The 20,283-nt window shown below is 38.0% G+C and overlaps 1 protein-coding gene across 5 annotated transcripts in view; it reads left to right on the top strand.

The window, feature by feature from the left end:
* Positions 1-20,222, top strand: part of CACNB4 (calcium voltage-gated channel auxiliary subunit beta 4) — a 275,285-nt gene extending 255,063 nt beyond the window's left edge. For all 5 annotated transcript variants that reach the window (XM_032286412.1, XM_032286413.1, XM_032286414.1 and 2 more), the window contains 2 exons: positions 10,118-10,303; positions 13,786-20,222. In XM_032286412.1, the coding sequence (XP_032142303.1) occupies positions 10,118-10,303; positions 13,786-14,046 (447 nt within the window). In that variant the 3' untranslated portion in view covers positions 14,047-20,222. The remainder of the gene's footprint in view (positions 1-10,117; positions 10,304-13,785) is intronic.
* The last annotated feature ends 61 nt before the right edge of the window (positions 20,223-20,283 follow it).

The following is a 20,283-nucleotide window of genomic DNA, read 5'->3' as shown; positions in this document are numbered from 1 at the left end:
AGCCCTGACCCTAGTTTCATAGTTGAAGGAAGATAATCTACGTTGTCTAGCTATCAAAAGCTAGGAACTATGTTATTATTTCCAATTTTTAGTACAATCTTATAAGGGTAGTTATATCAGTTTGGTCTTCTGGGAAGCAGACACCTAAATGGAATTAGAAGTGCAAGAGATTTATTGGAGAAATTTTATTTTTATGAAAATAAGTTTATTAACATTTATTCTAATAATTACTAGAGAAAATTCTTGTGTCCTATTAAGTTTGAGGGATTTTAGCTGCTGAGAGTAGTTGTACATATAATATGGTTTGCTACATCTGAAATAGCTAGAACCAAGAAAAGATATGTGTACCTGTAAAAGCAAGTAATATCATGAGCTACCTTAGGACTTGTGCCCAGGTCGGAGATTTCAGGCAGCTCTATGACTGGAAAGACAGCCTTGCCCTATCATTAACTCAGTAGGATCAACACTTTCTCTTTTTGTATCGTTGGTAAGATAACCTGGAATTTTAAACAGGCAGTCTAGATAAATAAGGTTACCTTGTACTTAACATTTTCTAAACAGTTCACTTTATTAAACATGTTTAATTGATATCGCACAGACAGTATTAATGCTGAGAAGGAATTGTATCTTCTATTTTGGCATGTGCGAAGAAATCTTTGGATTATAAAACCCAGTAATAATCTTAAAATATATCTGCATTTGCCCCTGCTTTACTTCAAGACCATAATTATAATTGTCATCCAAAGATTGGTGATCACTGTGTCATTTTAATTTGCAACTTACTTAATTGGCCACAGTTATCTCCAGTCTGAAAAGTCAGCAAATTACATTGGCAAAGTATCACATTGCTAAGAAATGAAAGGCAACAGTTTTTGGAAAGAGAAGTCCATAAGAGCACTGAAGAAAGTTAACTCTGAGGCTGGGCGCAGTGGCTCATGCCTGTAATCCCAGCACTTTGGGAGACCAAGAGGGGTGGAACACAAGATCAAGAGATTGAGAGCATCCTGGCCAACATGGTGAAATCTTGTCTCTACTAAAAATACAAAAATTAGCTGGGCGTGGTGGCTTCCACCTGTAGTCTCAGCTACTCGGGAGGCTGAGGCAGGAGAATCATTTGAACCCAGGAGGCAGAGGTTGCAGTGAGCCAAGATCGCGCCACTGCACTCCAGTGTGGGTGATAGAGCGAGACTCTGTCTAAAAAAAAAAAAAGTTAACTCTGTAGCTAGAAGAATTAATCCTAGATCAGTGACAAATGAAGCAAAAAGGGACTTTAAAGAGTACCCAATATAGTATTTCGTAGACTATATTATTTACTATATGGGTCCCATGTGATATCAGTAAGTGTTATGAGAAAATAATTCTGATACCAAAAATGTTTGAGAAAACACCTAGGTGAACAAATCTAGTCTGGTTTCTTTACTATAGAATCCTGAATATGCTAATGTGTATTTTACACCTCCAATAGGACAAATAGTATGCAGAACTTCCCCTAAAATTGTGACTGTAGCTCTGCTTTTCCATTGAGCATCCAACAGGTCCAGTGAAAGATGTCTAGGGAAAGACTGACTTAGTCCAGTCTCCTCATTTTACAAATGAGGGAACTGAGACCAGAGAACTAGCTTTTCAAAGGTTTTACGCCTGGGCCAAAGTCAGCTTAAGATCTCCTTCTCCTAGTCTAGCAAGACTTTAGATAATGAACGGCAACAGGTCAGTTATATATTCTCCTGGAAAGAAAAGTATGGGTTTCATGGATAAGGATTTTTCTAGGCGAGAGATCAGTAAACTTTTTAAGTAAGTAAAGGGCCAGATAGTCATATCTTAGGCTTTGTTGGCTATATAGACTCCTTTGCAAAACTACTCATCTCTGCTCTTGTAGCAGAAAAGCAAACATAGACAGTGTGTGAACAAATAGGTGTAGCTGAGTTCCAATCAAACTTCGTGGAAACATGAGGCAGGCCTGATTTAGCCAGCAAACTGAAGTTGCCATCTTGTTCTAGGACCAAGCTATGGTTATCTATTACTGTGCAATAAAATAACCCCCAAAACGTAGTGACTTCGAACAATGGCCGCTTGTGGTATTCAGCTGGTGGCTGACCTGGTCCCTTTGCAGGAATGGCTGAAGGTTGGGCTCAGCCGGCTCTTTTCGGATACAGGCTTCTTACATGGCAGCCACCAGGCTCCAAGAGCAAAGATTTCACTCTCTTACGGCCTGGGCATAGATATCAGACCACATCATTTTCACAGCATTCTGTTTATCAAAATAGTCACAAAGAGTTGGGTGCAGTGGAAAGTACCTGTAGTCCCAGCTACTCAGGAGATTGAAGCAGGAGGATCACTTGAGCCCAGGAGTTCAAGGCTGCACTGAGCTATGATTGTGCCACTGCCCTTCAACCTGGGAAGTATACTGAAACCCTGTCTCCAAAAAGAAAATTTTAAAAATTAGCTGGGTGTGGCTGGCTGCGGTGGCTCATGCCTGTAATCCAAGCACTTTGGGAGGCCGAGGTGGGCAGATCACCTGAGGTCAGGAGTTTGAGACCAGCCTGACCAACATGGAGAAACCCTGTCTCTACTAAAAATACAAAATTAGCCAGGCGTCATGACACATGCCTGTAATCCCAGCTACTTGGGAGGCTGAGGCAGGAGAATCATGTGAACCTGGGAGGTGGAGGTTGCAGTGAGCCGAGATTGTGTCATTGCACTCCAGCCTAGGCAATAAGAGCAAAACTCTGTCTATACTGTACTGTCACAGATAACGGTAACAAAAAAATAGCTGGGTGTGGTCCTAGCTACTTGGTAGGCTGAGGTAGGAGAATTGCTTGAACCCAGGGGTTTAGAGCTGCAGTGAGCCAGGATTATGACACTGCACACCACCCAACAGAGTAAGACCATTGTCTCTTAAAAAAAAAAAAAAAGTCAGAGGCTACCTAAATTCAAGGGGAGGGAATATAACTCTCCATCTCCATGTAGGCAGTGTCAAGGCATTTGTGACCATTTAAATCATAGACAGTAAGATGAGTGGGGAAAATGGGCTACTGGATAGTTCTACTTTGAAAGAGAAAGGACTTTCCTCTCATTGACCATTCCGGATTCACAGAAGAAAAGCTGGGATGCAGACAAAAGGAGGCCTATGGGAATAGGACCTGCAAACCTATCTCATTTTTTTTAAATGTGACAAGCCTGATTTTGTATTTCCATTATATATCTATATATTACATTTTTAGATTTTTTTCCTTCCACCAAGTATTAGTATTATTTTCCTCTTCAGATAAGTTGAAAATAGTCTATATTTTAAGAAGGCCAAGTGTAAACTCCCCATTACTATGGTAATAAGAAGAAAAGCAGAGAGACAGACAATTGAATATATAAATGAAATGTAATCCTTTAATTCTACTTAGTTACAATCTGGCTTGTGTTACCCAAAGCTGACCCTGTGGCGGTTTGAGCTGTGTCATGTTTTTGTGTGTGTAAAATGACATTGATCGCTCTCTCTGCAAGAGGGGAACTCATCTCCTCAGTAGAGTCTTGCAAACCTCTAATGTTACAGTAACCATGGTAGTTCTCTTCTGTCACTCTTTATTTTCCACTGCTGAATGGACTCAGATTTATTCTATGAAACACAAGAATTCTGGAGGGAATGAGAGTGCCCAGTAATCCTTGATCGTATTGCTCTCACAGCAGTAGTTTTCCACTGGCCTCTTCCAGTCATTTTATCTGAATTATTTAGAATCGTGTGCATTTACCTGTCTATTCGAAGTGCTCTCCTCATTGGTGCATTCATTATTCACAGCCCTGGATGTCCACAGTTTAATTCCTAACACTGCTTTTGAGAAGGGGAGTAATCAATTTCAGGTGTTTGCTTCATGAAACAAGGGTACATGGGATCCAGTTTCTCTCAGCCCAAAGGTGACTATACCTTTTCTAGGGATTTCAGCCACTGAGCTTGGGTATATCGAGTTAGGGGTAGTTCATTCCCATCAATGCTATGATCTAACACATCCAATTAATATGACTTTAACAAAAATATGGGATACCTTTTCTGTAGGCATGAATGTTGGTAGATGGTGTAATCTCTGAAGAATACAAATGGACAGGATGGAGAGGTGTGGGGAGAAAAACATGTTTGGCTTCACAACAAATGTCACAAATTATCAAGAGAGAGGACGTCAAAAGAATCAAAGTCACACATTTTTGCCCTCATATTACCCTCACCAACTGGCAAAAATTATGATTATCTTTCCTGTTTAGCTCATTAAAGTGGAAACTACCTGGGACTAATTGCTAGAGCCCTATAATATTGTCACCCTGGCTGGAGTGCAGTGGTGCGATCTCAGCTCACTGCAGCCTCCACCTTCTGGGTTCAAGCGATTCTCTTGCTTCAGCCTCTCAAGTAGCTGGGACTATAGGCATGTGCCACCACACCCAGCTAATTTTTGTATTTTTAAAAGAGATTTTTGTATTTTTTAAAAGAGATGGTCTCAAACTCCTGACCTCAGGTGACCCACTCACCTCATTCTCCCAAAGTGCTGGGATTATAGGTGTGAGCCCCCACGCCCAGCATAGATTTTTAAAAAGCCCTTCAACTTAGCGTATAATTTCCTATCATGAGTTGATCAGTGAGTTAAGTACTCAGAATCTCAAAAGCTTTAATAATGTAAAGAATGCAGTTTTAATATGAAAGAAACATTGGTTATTTTATAATTAGCATTACATGTTGTACCATCCTGCTGTTTTATTTTGCTGAAAAGGAATTGCCAGTCTTTTTTGTGAGTGTTTTGTTTTGTTGAAACAGGGTCTTGCTCTGTTGTCCAGGCTGAAGTGCAGTGTTACAATCATGGCCTCCCCAGCTCAAGCAATTCTTCCACCTCAGCCTCCCCAGTAGCTGGGTCCATAGGAATATGCCACTATGCCCAGCTAATTTTTTGTAGAGACAGGGTTTTGCAATGTTGCCTAGGCTGATCTTGAACCCCTGGGCTCAAGTGATCCTCCTGCCTTTGGCTCCCAAAGTGCTGCCCCAATCTTTTTTTTTTTTTTTTTTTTTTGGTGTTAGTTTCTGGGTCTCTATATTTTCCAATAGCAAGGAAATAAAAGTATACTCACCCATATTATTTCTTTTTACCATTTAGAAATAAGAAAAATACCCAACATGCAGTTTTATCTATGTACAACAAATAAATGTAAAGCAGTGCACATAATTATAATTATTATATGCATGGAAGAGTTTCGGTACATTTAATCCCCTGTCTAGCTAATATCCAGTAATGAACCAACTTTAAAAAGTTAAGTTCAGGCACAGTGGCTTATGCCTGTAATCCCAGCACTTTGGGAGGCTGAGGCAGGTGGATCATTTGAGCCCAGGAGTTCGATACTAGCCTGGGCAACTTGGGAAAACCCATCTCTACCAAAAACTACAAAAAATTAGCCAGGTGTGGTGTTGTACACCTGTAGTCCTAGTTACTCAGGAGGCTGAGGTGGGAGAATCACCTGAGCCCCAGAGGTTGAGGCTGCAGTGATCTGAGGTTATGCCACTGCACTCCAGCCTGGGCATCATAGTAAGACTCTATCTCCAGAAAAAAAAAAAAAAAGTTAAACTGCAAAATTAGTTTCTACATTTTATAAACTTTTTATTAAAAAATTCAATAGCAGCTTCCTAGATTTAAAAAAAAAAATCAAACAATATATATGAGTTTTAATGAGATTCTCCCCTCCATGCTAGAAAATGTGTATTTTAGTCATTAAGGAACTTACCCAGTGTCTCCATATATCATCCCTCCCAAAAGAATTGGAAAGAAATAAATGGAATATGCTCCATTTCCTCCAGGTAGGACCCAAAGAGTGCTGCATCTTCTGTAAAAAGCAGGGTGACTAACCATTTGCTCAGGATTTTCAGGGTATAGCAGTGATAGTCTCATGTCCCCTGAAACCCTGAGATCCCCAGCAACCACAGCAATTGGTCACCCTAATTCAGGTGGCTTCCCTAGTAAAGATTGTTACATCTTACTCTGTGAATGGAGAACCACTTTTTTTTAAGCTTTGCAAGTATTCATTTTCATTTTATTCAGTTTCAGTCTTTCTTCCCCTTTATTTCTTCCCTGTCATTTTAGTTCTTGTACCCACTACATGAGCTAGAGGCATGTTTTTCACTCTTGGTTATTCACAATGCTTTGTTTTTAGTTTTCTTGAAAGAGCTTGTCCAGAAAGGGGACCTAATGTGCCTGATTTTTTGATGGTTTGTTTTGATTCCCTTCTTCACTACGTATTTACTTTGGCAGCCACACCATTTCTGCCTACTTCATCTAAAGAGAATATCCCATCATAGAAGGGCAGATGTGTTTGCTGTGGCTCTGCTTGGAAAACAGCTCAGCGTTGCCCTTCTCTTGGGCTGCACCAAGGGCATGATATCACTCAGTGGGTAACTGTTCACTGCCTGGGACTTCTGCTGATTAGGAGCTCTCTGCATCCATAGGCCATGCTGCAAACCACATATTGCATAGTAAGGAGCTGTCTAGACTTGAACCTTTAAATTTATGAAAAATTGGCAAATCTGGTTTGCATAATTCATTGGGTTGCTTCTTTTTGCATTTCTTGTATGATTTTAAAAAATTGTTTTCCCCTGATAGTGAGTTTCTAGCACTCTGGTCTACTCAGCTGTGTTATTTCCTAAACAGCTAAAGAGAAAAATTGTCACAGATACAGGCTGTGAAATTCTCCCTAGTTGAAAATAAGCCACATATGTCAGTATTCATTCAGAAGCAGAAATTTGCTTTTCTCTGTGCTTTTTGAAAACCTAAAAGCAGTTTCAAGTCATCTTCCAACCTATATCTGTCTTTTAGCAGCGCAAAAGCACAGTTTCCTAGAAATGACTGAGGCTTAAGCACACAGTCATGTGCTGATATATACAGATTCTATCCATTCATTGGCAAAGAGAAGTGCTTTAAACTTACTGGTAATTAAATGTGCCACTAATTGTGTCTACGACAGTGACAATGTAACAAGTAGAACAGCCAAGTAGATTTAAACCTCATTCAAGTAACATTCTGCCATTTGTGCTGCTTATCCTCCTTGGGCTTTGCAATCCTGGCTGTGAATATCAGGACCCGTCCAGCCCAGGTATCCTTGGAAGCCTCTTCAGTTTGGCACTTTATGAAACAGCAAGATAATGACTTGTTGAGACTAATCAAACCCACATTATAGAATGAGACCTAGGTAATCAAATTTATGGTTCATATAAATCAAATGATATAAACAACCAACTCCAAATCACATAAAGTGTACAACTTGATGCACACTTTAGTCCGGAGTGGGCGAGAGAATGGCCCTTTGTTCTGGTGCTGCCTTGTTTCCTCTTTCTTCCTCTGGTGCCATCTGAGTCTGTGGATGTTCTTTGGGCTATAGCTGTCCTTGTCTCACTCAAGTCAGCACCTCAATGCCACTATTTACATCAAAGCATCATGGACAGTTCTCAGTTTCTGTATTTGTAACTGTTGAATGTTTACCTGAGGGAGGGAGGGGCTTTTGATTGCAAGAGACAGAGAATTCCCCTGGGTTACTTTACTGGAAAAGGGGTATTTATTGTAAGCATATATGTTGACAGAAACTCTTGGAAGTAGCTGCTTTCCCCGGCTCTCACAGTCATGTGGTCTCCTTCTTCCATTGTGTCTCTGCTTCTCTTTTTTTGTTGTATTCTCGTCCCTCGACAGATAACATTCTTTGGCTTACTCATAATTTCCCCTTCCTCGTAAGTTCAGTTTTCACACATTTCTCCAAGCCTCCTTCTAAATCTAGAACTTTATGCTGCAGCTCCAAACGTTAACTGGCTCAATCTCTTTATTTTTTCTGAAAGTCCCAGTGTGACACAGATTATTATGGATTTTAATACTTGTCTCTCCCACCTTACTTGATGCTTCTTGAGCATAAGATGTTGTCTATTTTCCTTGCCACTGTATACCCACGGTGCCTAGAACAAAATAGGTACTGAGTACATATTTTATGAATGAATAAAATGTGCAGAAAAATCTGAAATCCCCTAACTGTTCTTGGTTGGGGGAATTTTCTACCTGAGTTGAACTGGCTGAGTCCTCTCAAACATGAGTCCATTTGGAATGAAGTCATCTTATTCTTTTCTTAGTTCTCTTCCAAGAACCTCAAATGGCTTTCCAATTTAAGGCCAAAATTTTCCATAAAAATTGATGCGATAAAACATTTAAATAGTAAATGTTGGGACAGAGATTGTTTCCATGGTGACTTCTGCTTCAGGAATCTTTGTTCTAAGCACTGAAGAGAATGACTGAGCTGACACACCACTAACTTCACATCATCCAGTTGCCATTAACCTAAATCCAGCCAGCTTTATCAGTGCCGATGGCAGCGACCTTGTCTTTGATTCATTCCTGGGGGGTTCTTATTTTGGCAAAATGAGTTCATAAAGGAGGTGAAGGTGGTGGAAAAGGTATTTCAATCCTGCTATTGCAAGTTGAGATGTGAGCCGGGTGTGGTGACTCACATGTGTAATCTCAGCACTTTGGGAGGCTTGGGCAGGATGATTCCTAGAGCCCAGGAGTTCGAGGCCAGCCTGGGCAACATGAGATCTCATTTCTACAAAAAATTTTAAAAATTAGCTAGGCACAGTGGTGCACACCTGTGGTCCCAGCTACTCAAGAAGTGAGGTGGGAGGATGGCTAGGTGGGAGGATGGCTAGACCCAGGTGTTCCAGGCTGCAGGGAGTTGTGTTTGGTTCAGTGCTCTCTGGCCTGGGCCACAGACCAAGACTCTGTCTCAAATAGAAAGAAAGAGAGAGAAAGAGATAGAAGGAAGGAAGGAGGGAGGGAAAGAAGGAAAAGAGGGAGGGAGGGAGGGAGGGAGGCAGGGAAAGAAGGAAAAGAGGGAGGGAGGGAGGGAGGCAAGGAGGGAGGGAGGAAGGATGGTGGGCCGGGCACGGTGGTTCATGCCTCTAATCCCAGCACTTTGGGAGGCTGGGGTGAGTGGATCACCTGAGGTTGGGAGTTCAAGACCAGCCTGGCCAACATGGAGAAACCCCATCTCTACTAAAAACACAAAATCTTAGCTGGGCGTGGTGGCAGGTGCCTGTAATCTCAGCTACTTGGAAGCCTGAGGCAGGAGAATCACTTGAATTTGGGAGGCAGAGGTTGCAATGAGCCGAGATTGCACCATTGAACACCAGCCTAGGCAACAAGACGGAAATTCCGTCTCAAAAAAAAGAAAGAAACGAAGTTGAGATGTGCTAACACTTACCTGTCAAATGACTTTTCTCTTTGTGCGGTGCCAAAGTTTTCTGACTTTCACTCGGAAAAGTATATGAGTATATGTCTGGGTTATATTCTGTCTGTGTTCCCAGCCACACTGCAATAATGGGGTAAAGGCGGAACAACTTCCTAAGTGCAGACCAGATGTTGAACAATGGCCTTACTGTCCAAAACATGGACAGCAGATACTTCTTTTGTGACCCTCTGCTTTCTCCAATTAAACACTCCTTGTTCTTTTTCAACCATTTCACGAAATGATCTTTTGGTAGCAGAGACCACTGCCATGTGGTTTGCTGTTATGAACCTAAACTTTCTTTTCTTATTGTTTCATCACAAGACAGATAACATTATTTTCACCAACATTCTGAAAATTATCTAAGTAAACGTATTCCCTTCAACATAGTTACCTTGGGAGAAAAAAATGTTTATTCCAATGACATGGTTATTGCCCAAAACATGTCTAGAACTCCCATCTCCATGCCACTAACTTGCTTCTCTCATATTCTGAAGCATGTGGAATGCAGCTCTATAGGAATATATGGCTAAAGATATGAATACACATGGGTTTTCATTTTATTTGACCTATAACGCATTTACACCTACCTCATCTTTTTCTTTCTAAATAATGAAAGATCCAAATACTGAATGAACACTCTCATATTTATAGTAATGTCCACATTTGTTCATGGATAACTGTGTAACTCTTTACTTGACCCTAACTTTAGAAACTGCCCATATAGCACCTCAAATTTGATATTAATAGCTATTAAAAATGCTATTATCTGTTAAGTGGAATTTTAGGTTTCATTGCCTAAAACCTAAAATGGAAGTAAAGTGGATTTTCTTGTCATCTACAGGAAATGTTTGATGTTATATTGGATGAAAATCAGCTTGAGGACGCGTGTGAACATCTAGGGGAGTACCTGGAGGCATACTGGCGTGCCACCCATACAACCAGTAGCACACCCATGACCCCACTGCTGGGAAGGAATTTGGGCTCCACAGCACTCTCACCATATCCCACAGCAATTTCTGGGTTACAGGTATTGTCACTTTGTCGCTCGTGCTTTTTACAATTTTACGTGTAAAATTCTTTGGGAACTTGATTATGATGGAGACTTTAGTCATCCTTAATCTGAAGAGTGCACATTATATTTAAAAATCTTAAATATTATCTAATTAGGATCTATCCTAGAGAAAGCTACCCAGAGAGTGATCATTTCCTGAGAAACTTTGCTCTCTGTTAATTTATAATGGATTTTACTTAGGTAAATTAACCTTACCTACATGTAAACTCTGCTGGGAAACTTAATGCCTATTCAGTGCACCTGCCCATTACTTTTTTTTAGAGACATAGTCTCGCTCTGTTGTCCAGGCTGGAATGCAGTAGTATGATTATGGCTCACTGCAGCCATAAATTTCTGGACTCATGAGCTCATGCAATCCTGTTGCCTCAGCGTCCCAAATAGCTGGGACTACAGGCACACACTACACACATGGATAATTAAAAAAAAAAAAAAATCTATAGAGACAATGTCTCACTTTGTTGCCCAGGACGGTCTCAAACTCCTGGCTTCAAGCAATCTTCCTGCCTTAGCCTTCCAAAGTGTTGAGATTACCGTCATGAGCCACCACTCCTGGCCCCTCCATTACTTCTTAATGCTACTTCGTAAGGATTACACAATAGCTAAGTAAAATATATGGGTGCAGATAGGCCTTTCAACTGCCCTTAACTAATCCTGCCCCACCCAGGTTGCTAGGCCTGCTCTCTACCTTGCACAAGACAATGTGGATATAAGTAGAGTTGCTCTGTTCAGAAACAGTAACCGATCCCTGAGTTTTCTTGGAGTTTTGCAGGGGCTCACCTTTGTAAGTGGCTGTGGTATGTGTCCTTTAGGGATGCTGAGGACGAACACAGGATCAAGAGGTTTTCTCTTCTGCTGTTCTGGGGCTGCACTCAGAGGTAGAGATAGGGAGCCAGAGACCTCATGGTATGAGATAAGCCTTGTCTTTCTACATCGATTATTGTTTACTATTTATCAGGTAGCTGCTGGAATGTGGCCAAACCTGCAGCAAACTGAGGAACATGTAGTCAATTGAGGCCTCTTGTATCATGATGAGTTTTGTTTTAATGGGTTATAATGATAGTCATAATTGTCGATCATATGGAGTTAACTCTGAGATAAATGACACTCTCTGAAATGCTATTATAGCTGTATTACTCTGTTACCAAATTGTACCTTTGTAAGCAGAAAAACTGCCACACATATGAATAGGTTTTGAAACTAGAAATGAACATGAAAAATGTACTATGGTAATGTACAGCACATATACATGCATTAGGACTATTTCCTGCCTTGTTTCACTTCCTTGGGCTGATCTGAGTGTACATTACCATTGACTAGTTTGGATCGGCTCTGAATTGTACATTGTGGAATGAGAAATAGATGCATGAAGCAATATGCTTCTGTAACGTAGGTAGAAATGCAATGTTGCACTTTTGTAATGAATGCAACACTCTTGGCTCATCACTGCTAAGACATCCACCTAGAGTGGTTCTCCCTGTTTCACTAATGAGTTAATGTATTACCCTTTATTCTGTGGCCTATTTCTTCTCATGGTAACTATTGATACTTCATTGTTAGACATCTGCTTGAGGTTAAAGGCACAGTCTGTGACCTGTCAAATGAACTTCCTTCTGCCTGAATCTGAATGTATTTTAGATGAGATGTGTGTGGGCTCATGGTTTCAGCAGTATCCTGTGCCTTAAATGATGTGACCTACCTAAACTGGTAGATACAATTAGCTAAATGTTTTCTCATAGTGAAGAAAAATGTGGAATAACATTTTCTGAGCCATCAAATAAGTATCTTAAGATACTAATTTCAATTAATGATATTTGAGGAATTTAGCTTATATTGGAAGATTATTTTGCAGGACATTTTAGTTGAGGAAGCAATGTTTGTAAATGTATCAGTTAGTTGGCTTTATAATTATTGTATACACCCTTGGAATGATTATTACATTTATATAGGATGCAGAAACAGACACTTTTTTTTTTTGAGATGGAGTCTTGCTCTGTTGCTCAGGCTGGAGTGCAATAGCGTGATTTCAGCTCACTGCAAACTCTGCCTCTCAGATTCAAGCAATTCTCTGCCTCAGCCTCCCGAGTAGCTGGGATTACAGGTGCCCATCACCACACCTAGCTAATTTGTGTATGTGTGTGTGTGTATTTTTAATAGACACAGGGTTTCACCATCTTGACCAGCCTGGTCTTGAACTCCTAACCTTGTGATTCACCTGCCTCAGCCCCCCAAAGTGCTGGGATTAGTGGGTGTGAGCCACCGCACCCAGCCACAAACATTTTATTTTATGAACAGCACAAGTAATAATTTTATTAAAATTTTTTAAAGGTATAAGGAGGCCGGGCATGGTGGCTCATGCCTGTAATCCCAACACTTTGGGACGCCAAGGAGGGTGGATCATGAGGTCAAGAGATCGAGACCATCTGGCCAATATGGTGAAACCCCGTCTCTACTAAAAAATACAAAAAATAGCTGGGTGTGGTGGCACACGCCTGTAGTCCCAGCTACTCGGGAGGCTGAGGCAGGAGAATTGCTTGAACCTGAGTGGTGGAGGTTGCAGTGAGCCAAGATTGGGCCACTGAACTCCAGCCTGGCACCTGCTGACAGAGCAAGACTCTGTCTCAAAAAAAAAAAAAAAAAAAAAGGTATAAGGAATATTCAGTTAGATCAAGGTGAGGTGTGTTACTTTAGAAAAAGAAAGATTATGCCGGGCGCGGTGGCTCACGCCTGTAATCCCAGCACTTTGGGAGGCCGAGGCGGGTGGATCACGAGGTCAAGAGATTGAGGCCATCCTGGTCAACATGGTGAAACTCCGTCTCGACTAAAAATACAAAAAATCAGCTGGGCATGGTGGCACGTGCCTGTAATCCCAGCTACTCAGGAGGCTGAGGCAGGAGAATTGCCTGAACCCAGGAGGTGGAGGCTGCGGTGAGCCGAGATTGCACCATTGCACTCCAGCCTGGGTAACAAGAGCGAAACTCTGTCTCAAAAAAAAAAAAAAAAAAGAAAGAAAAAGAAAGATTATATGAATTCAAGAGATTTAAATAAAATAATAAATGCTATTCTGAACTTTATTTCCCAATAGTAAAATAATTTTCACTTTTGCAATAGAAATTGAATTATTGGGCCTTCCTAAATACATTAAGTTTCCATTTAACAGTTAGCTTTCAATTCTGCATTTGCAATAGGTAGCACAGTCATTCAGCACTGTGGAATTAAATTCATAAACTGTCAACAACACTCTCTGGCATCTTTTCATGTTGTGTCCCAAATAAATAAAAGCAGATATTCTGAGCAGGCTATTATTGGTGCATCAGAATGCCTTATTAAGTCATATATTAAGCATCTTATTGTACGGATCCTATTATTTTACATACATTTACATGTTTAGATGAATGAAGCTGACATTATTTAATCAATGAACTATCTGATATTTTTAGAGTCAGCGAATGAGGCACAGCAACCACTCCACAGAGAACTCTCCAATTGAAAGACGAAGTCTAATGACATCTGATGAAAATTATCACAATGAAAGGGCTCGGAAGAGTAGGAACCGCTTGTCTTCCAGTTCCCAGCATAGCCGAGATCATTACCCTCTTGTGGAAGAAGATTACCCTGACTCATACCAGGACACTTACAAACCCCATAGGAACCGAGGATCACCTGGGGGATATAGCCATGACTCCCGACATAGGCTTTGAGTCTGATGAAACAAAAAATATTCATCTGTTGACAATTTGCCATAGCAGTACTAGGATAAACCAATCATCTTAACTTGGCTAACACGGCACAGTATTTACTGTGCTAATGGGCTGCTGTCATTTGATGCTAAGTAAGGGGCAAAAAATAAAAATTACATTATGCCCTTGAGTCTAGATGGATATTAGATGCCCGATCATATAGATATTTTTAAGTGCAACATTTACATGATAACAGTACATTTTGTTTTCTTCATAGATGTAGACACATCAATTTGTAATTTAGGGTACTTAGAAGGCACATATAAAATAATTTCCCATGCTGGAAATTCCAAATGACCAGTTCCAGTTGGAACCAATTTATAAACCAATTCCTGTTGGAATTTGGGTAAATTGACTAGAAAGTCTGCTTGAGCATGTTGCAATGATTGAAAAAAATCTTGGGAAAAAAAACCCTAATGATAAGAAAATCAAAATACCAATAGAAACCAAATCCAGCTTTGGTATTTATTTGTTGGGAGCTAAATTTACACTTAAAGTTGGAATGTATAAACATTTTAATATATGTTAATGTTGCCAGAATGACTTTTCAGACTTACCAAATGTATTGATAGTGCCAAAAATCTCAGAAATCTTAATGCAGAAATTATATAGTCTCCTCAGATTTTAATATTTTTATTTCTTTCCTGGCACAGCTGTTGTATTCAAAGTGTTTTGCTTTTTGTTTAGTCAGTACTGTTAGCTTGTTTGAAGTTGGCAAAAACAAACAAGCAAAAAAACCTCAAAATTTTTTCAGCAGTGAGAGAGAACAGTAAAGAGAAGCCCAAACATAGCTGGTTATATGAAATATAAAATGGGGTGTTGTTCTCCCTTTAATCAATCTGATCACAACTGCATACATCCAGGAATCTGAAGTCAGATAGTAAGGATGTGGTACCAATCCTCCTGAGTGCAAAGCTAAACACTTGCAGATGGGAATTCATCTAGTCCACTTAACACAAACACAGGGTCAGTATTTCCCGCCAACACGATGGAGTATCTTTCCATTACTTCTCTCAGTCTCTGTCTTTGGATATCTGAATGTTCTGGCCCTTCAACAAATTCTTTAAATCATGCTGAGGATTTTTGTTTTATGTGGACACATTCAACTTTGATGTTCAAGAGGTGTTTTTTTTTGTTTTTGTTTTTTTTACAAAGTGACTAATTGAAAAAAGTTAAAACAAATGATGATTTTAAAAGCTTGCAGCAAAAAATAAACTCATAGATTCAGAAAATATTTGTTAACTAAAATTATAGCATTTTTAATGCAGAAAATTATAAAGAATTTGGAGTTTGAGCTGCCTTATTTCTTCTAATGAACACTCCTCTTCATCTTATTAAGTCTTCACAGTTTTCCAATGGCTATGATTATGGAATTGGTGACCTAGGTTTTATATTATTAAGGAAGACTTAGATTCACTATGATCCAAGAAATTATTGAAATTGACCCTTTTTACACAAATGTCTTTGAAAAAAATAACTCTTGTTTCTAAAGGTCTACAATGCATGCATTTTCTAAAACCCCAATAAATCCAGGCATAAAAGTCCTTTTCTGCTAGTACATGTCATGAAGCCTATTTTTGAAAATAATGATAATTAATTTTATATTCTGTTTTCCCCAAGCTTGTCAATATTTAGGCACTCAAAGCATGCACCAGTTCAGTAATCTTCTTGACCATGGAAATAAGTTCCATATTATTGATTAGCTATACATATCTTGAACCCCATTACAACCTCACCACATGCCCCCTGCCTTTCTGTTCACTGTATGTACCCCATTATGAACCTGTTTAGCTGATAATGAGGATACCTATAATTCTGTAAGTCATTTCAAATATTTGATACAATTAAAAAATATGGGCTTAGTAAATTTTAAAAGTTAACATGTGATACTGGCTTGTGAGATTCTTCTGTCATCTAGTGAAGCTTATAAAACTTTCAGTTAAGACATTTTAAAAGAGTTATATCCATTAGGCACTTTAATAAACATATAACCTGCCATTACTGAATACTTTGCTAGAACACAGAAGAGCATCTTCCAGCAAACAAAAATATATTTATTACATGTACAGCACATACTTGCATGAGAAAGAAAACATTAGCCAAAACATTTTTCTATATGCTTTGCTGGTTTCTTGTTTGTGCGCATTAAAGTATTTAATTGCAAAGAGTGCACCAAGGTGTATAAATTTAGACTAGACAGCTGTTCAGCTTTTTCTGTAGTAGCATTAGCAATTTGGTCATTTAACTACTTTAAGATATTTATATTTTATGGCAGGTAGCTGTAACAGCATTTACATATATTTCCTAGTCATCAAGATTACCATCTTCTTTCAACTTTTTTAAAGTCACTTGTTTTTAAAGGCCTCTCAAAGCCTTGTTTCCAGTCTTCCATGTCATGCTGATAAAGAGAGGCTCATTCAATATCTGTGCACAAAACCAATCTATTATTTACCATCAGATGTCCATACCTGTTTTGCTTTCCATTCTTATTCAAAAGCAAACAATCTTGGAAAGGGTATAATGTCTATTTTATTGATGGATACATTTAAATGTTTACTTTAATTTGGCATATTGTTTCCCCTTCCTTCTGCAGTAAGTTTATCTTCCTCAAATAAGGGATATACATCTTATTTTTTTTAAAGATTTAAGAGTTTATTGTGTAAATGATACTTAAAATCTAGATATATACTAAATGAAAAGTTTTATTTTTTGCCAAGCACACCAAGCACCTTTGAAAAATACATATTCCATAAATACTTTGTTTTTAATTAATTTTATTTAAAGATAAAAAAATATAAGCAGGAAAAGCAAGTCTTTTACTGTTTTGAAGCTGTTTTACAGCATAAGCCACATACTAGAATTCTGTGATTTCAGTTACAGACATATAACAATGTGGACTCATGTAACAGTGTAGAAATGTAGTACTGGAAAAAAGGGAATGCAATTTGTCAATCCTGATGTTAACTCTCAAGGGTATAATGTGACTCTAATATTATAACCAACAACATTATCTTGTTTACCATTTAAAGCAACACTTAGAATTGTTTATAAATGATGATTCTCTCTTATCTTTATACAGTTCCATTGGAGAGAAGGTTGAAATTGCTAACAATTTAGACTGATGATCTTTCCTAATAAGAATCTTAATTTTGTGACTACATAAGTCGTTGCAGTTAATCTTTAATGAAATGAATTTTACTAACGTGAAACAAATCCTGAGACAATTATTTGTTCCCTTTAAATAATTTGCTATTTAATTATTGTTGTTGTTTGCAAAATGTATTTTTGGAATGTTAACCTCTTTTCATACCTGCATACTTGAACTTGTCTTTTGTGTGGGGGCCTTAAAATTCATAATAGGAAGTGGAAGCAGTGAAAGGAAGTAAGGAAAGGAAATTATGCCAAAAGATGTTTGCAAATTTAAACTCTTTAAATGAACATATCACAAAATGTTGTTAAGACCCAGGATGTCCATTAAGAATGTTTCTTGGCAACCTTAATTTGCATGTTAGTATATGTTTTCTTAAACAGTTGTATTTTGGTATTTGCTTTAAAAATGTGATACCACTATAGAAATTACCCTATGTATGGATATATTTACTACCTCTTCTCTAGAGAAGACAATCTGTCTTTAAAGGGAAAAACACCTGTCAATAAGTAGTGATCAAATTTCTTACTATTCTGGCTAACCTTGCTGCAAAGCTAAATGCATAGAGTGTTAAAAATACGCCTTCCCTTTAGATTTCAAACTGTTTCCAAAATGCTCTTGGCACCCTTTTTGTTTCTTCCATGTTAGCAAAGTTTTCTTGAATTGGTTCACAGCTTATCATGAGGCAAGGTTAATTTAACAGATAAGTCATCATAGGGAACAGAAACTGCAAGGGGATTGCCTTTGTGTGCAACTTGTTATAATATCTAGTTGTAAGTCTAAAAGAAAGTAGAGGTCCAGAGACTTTATGTTTAAGAGCAGCTGGTTTGCAAATTTACATTTTGTTGATCCTTGACTTATACAGAGACCCAGAGCATGACTTAGCCATTTACTGGGTAAGGATGTGCATTACCTTGGACTCCCATGTAATTGGAATAAACTTCATATCAATGTTTCAAATAAATGCTATGTACCCCTTATTCCTTTTATATTTCTGCCTTTGTCTTTTATGACAATGTTGCATGTTTTTTTTTTAATTATATAAAACTCATCCTTGAATGACTATATGAATGAAAACTCTATAGGAAATTATGTAATAAAATCTGTTTTATTAGTTTCTCATACCTTTAAATACTGTCAATACTATAACTGTTACTAAGTTACTTACTCAAGCTGTGTCTATGGGGCAGAGAACAGTCTTCTTTAAAATGACAATCATGATCAAACCAGTCAAGTCAATTAGCTGTTAGACAGACAATAAGGATGACCTTCTTTTTGACTTAAGCAGTCAAGTTAGTCAAAATAGTAAAATTGGCTCACATAGATACCCAGAACAACAGCATTCAAAAATTACTTTTAAAACGTTTTTTCTTTTATTAAAATGGCCTTTCTTAAATGAAATACATCCTTTGATATCAACTATCTCTTTTAACTTGTAGATCATTAATTCTAAATGCTTCATGTAATTGAGGGATATTATGAGAAGACAAAGTATCTCATCAGATAATCCTAAGGGTTGTAACTTCTACTTGCCATAAACAAAGTATAATTAAGAGTGAATAGCAATTGGTTTGGGGGAGTCATAGTTATAGATGAAACTTTCTTTTGTTTCTCATGATATACCATTTGCAAAAGGATGGTAGAAAATGTTACTGATGAATTTAGAGTGGTTTGGGAGAATATACTGATACTTCCTCATTTGAAAATTATAAGGAGTGAAAAGGGGAACTAAGAACCAGTAGTGGCTGGCCTCTAGCTTTTCAATACTTCGTAAGTGTTCTTGGTTATGTTTTGAACACTTAAATTTCTCAACCAATGGCAGTGTCTATATTTATGTAGGGGCCACTCTTGCCCTACTTGCATGCCACTTTCACACACTTTTAACTGAAATCAGTGTGAATTCTGTATGCATAAGGGATGTATTAAAGATGCGGGATCATTAACACTATATTGTTGCATACTATTTTTCATATGCCTTACAATATTTTCTGGGACGTTATTAAAATGAAAGCATTTTATTGCCAAAATAAATCTATGTTGTTACTTATAATCTGCATTAGCAGTAGAAAAATAATGTAGCAAAGACATATATTGTACAGTACAAAATTATAAAATATATATTTTGCCAATATGAAAATAGGTTGAGGAGAAAGAAGCACATTTGTTATAGCACAAACTTATAACAAAATCCACTGTTAAATTTGGCGGTCATATTTTTTAAGAGTATGTCCATTTAGTTCTAAGTTTTATCAGATTTACTTCATCTATCATCTTTTAAACTTGCTGCTTGATACTTTTCTGGGAATTTACTTCATAGCCTTGCAATCTGTGGATGTAATTTCTTTTGTTTTATTCCCTTCCACGAAACTTATTAAATTTTATTTTGTGATAACACTCATACTATATTTTCTCTTCTTATTTCTTCTCTTTCAATAGCGACAGAAAGTCACAGCAGGTGAGCTCATAGGGCTCCTCTGAATTTTGGACATGTTTGAAATGTTCATATTTTTCACAGCCTCAAGTCAGAATGATCAATACAGATGTCCCAGCAACAACAAAATTATATTAGTGATTCTTTCATTTGTTTTGTATGGAATACTACTTTGACACATAAGTTAAAGCCATTAGCTGTGTTTTTGAAGGGATGGTGGGTGAGAATAAAAATAAATGTATTAACATAAAACATGCTAAATCAGAAATATGGCAAAATGATGTAAAACAATTTTTCCTACTATTCTGAGGGCTGTTGAAATCCCAGGCTATTGCTATATCTCCATTGACAAAGTGGGATCAAAAATGCCTTTGTCAAATAATTTTCTTTCTTTCTTTCTTTCTTTAAATTTTAGTTATTTATTTTAAGAACTTGTCCCCTTTTATTTTTCTGATATAGGTATGTGTAGCATTCTACAAGGCATGCTGGGTAAAATATACTATGCAAATGTGTACAGTGCTGCATGCTTTGTTCTCCCTCTGCTCTAGTGGCTTTAAAAAAAATGTGGTGTTATTTTTGTGAATAAAAACGTTTAACAAAGAAAATGCAGAGTGCATGC

Source organism: Sapajus apella, unplaced genomic scaffold (genome assembly GCF_009761245.1).
Source record: "Sapajus apella isolate SASKATOON/1434 unplaced genomic scaffold, GSC_monkey_1.0 scaffold18, whole genome shotgun sequence".
NCBI classification, from domain to species: Eukaryota; Metazoa; Chordata; class Mammalia; order Primates; family Cebidae; genus Sapajus; species Sapajus apella.
Note: the sequence above shows the minus strand (reverse complement) of the source record. Positions and strands in the feature narration are given on the sequence as shown.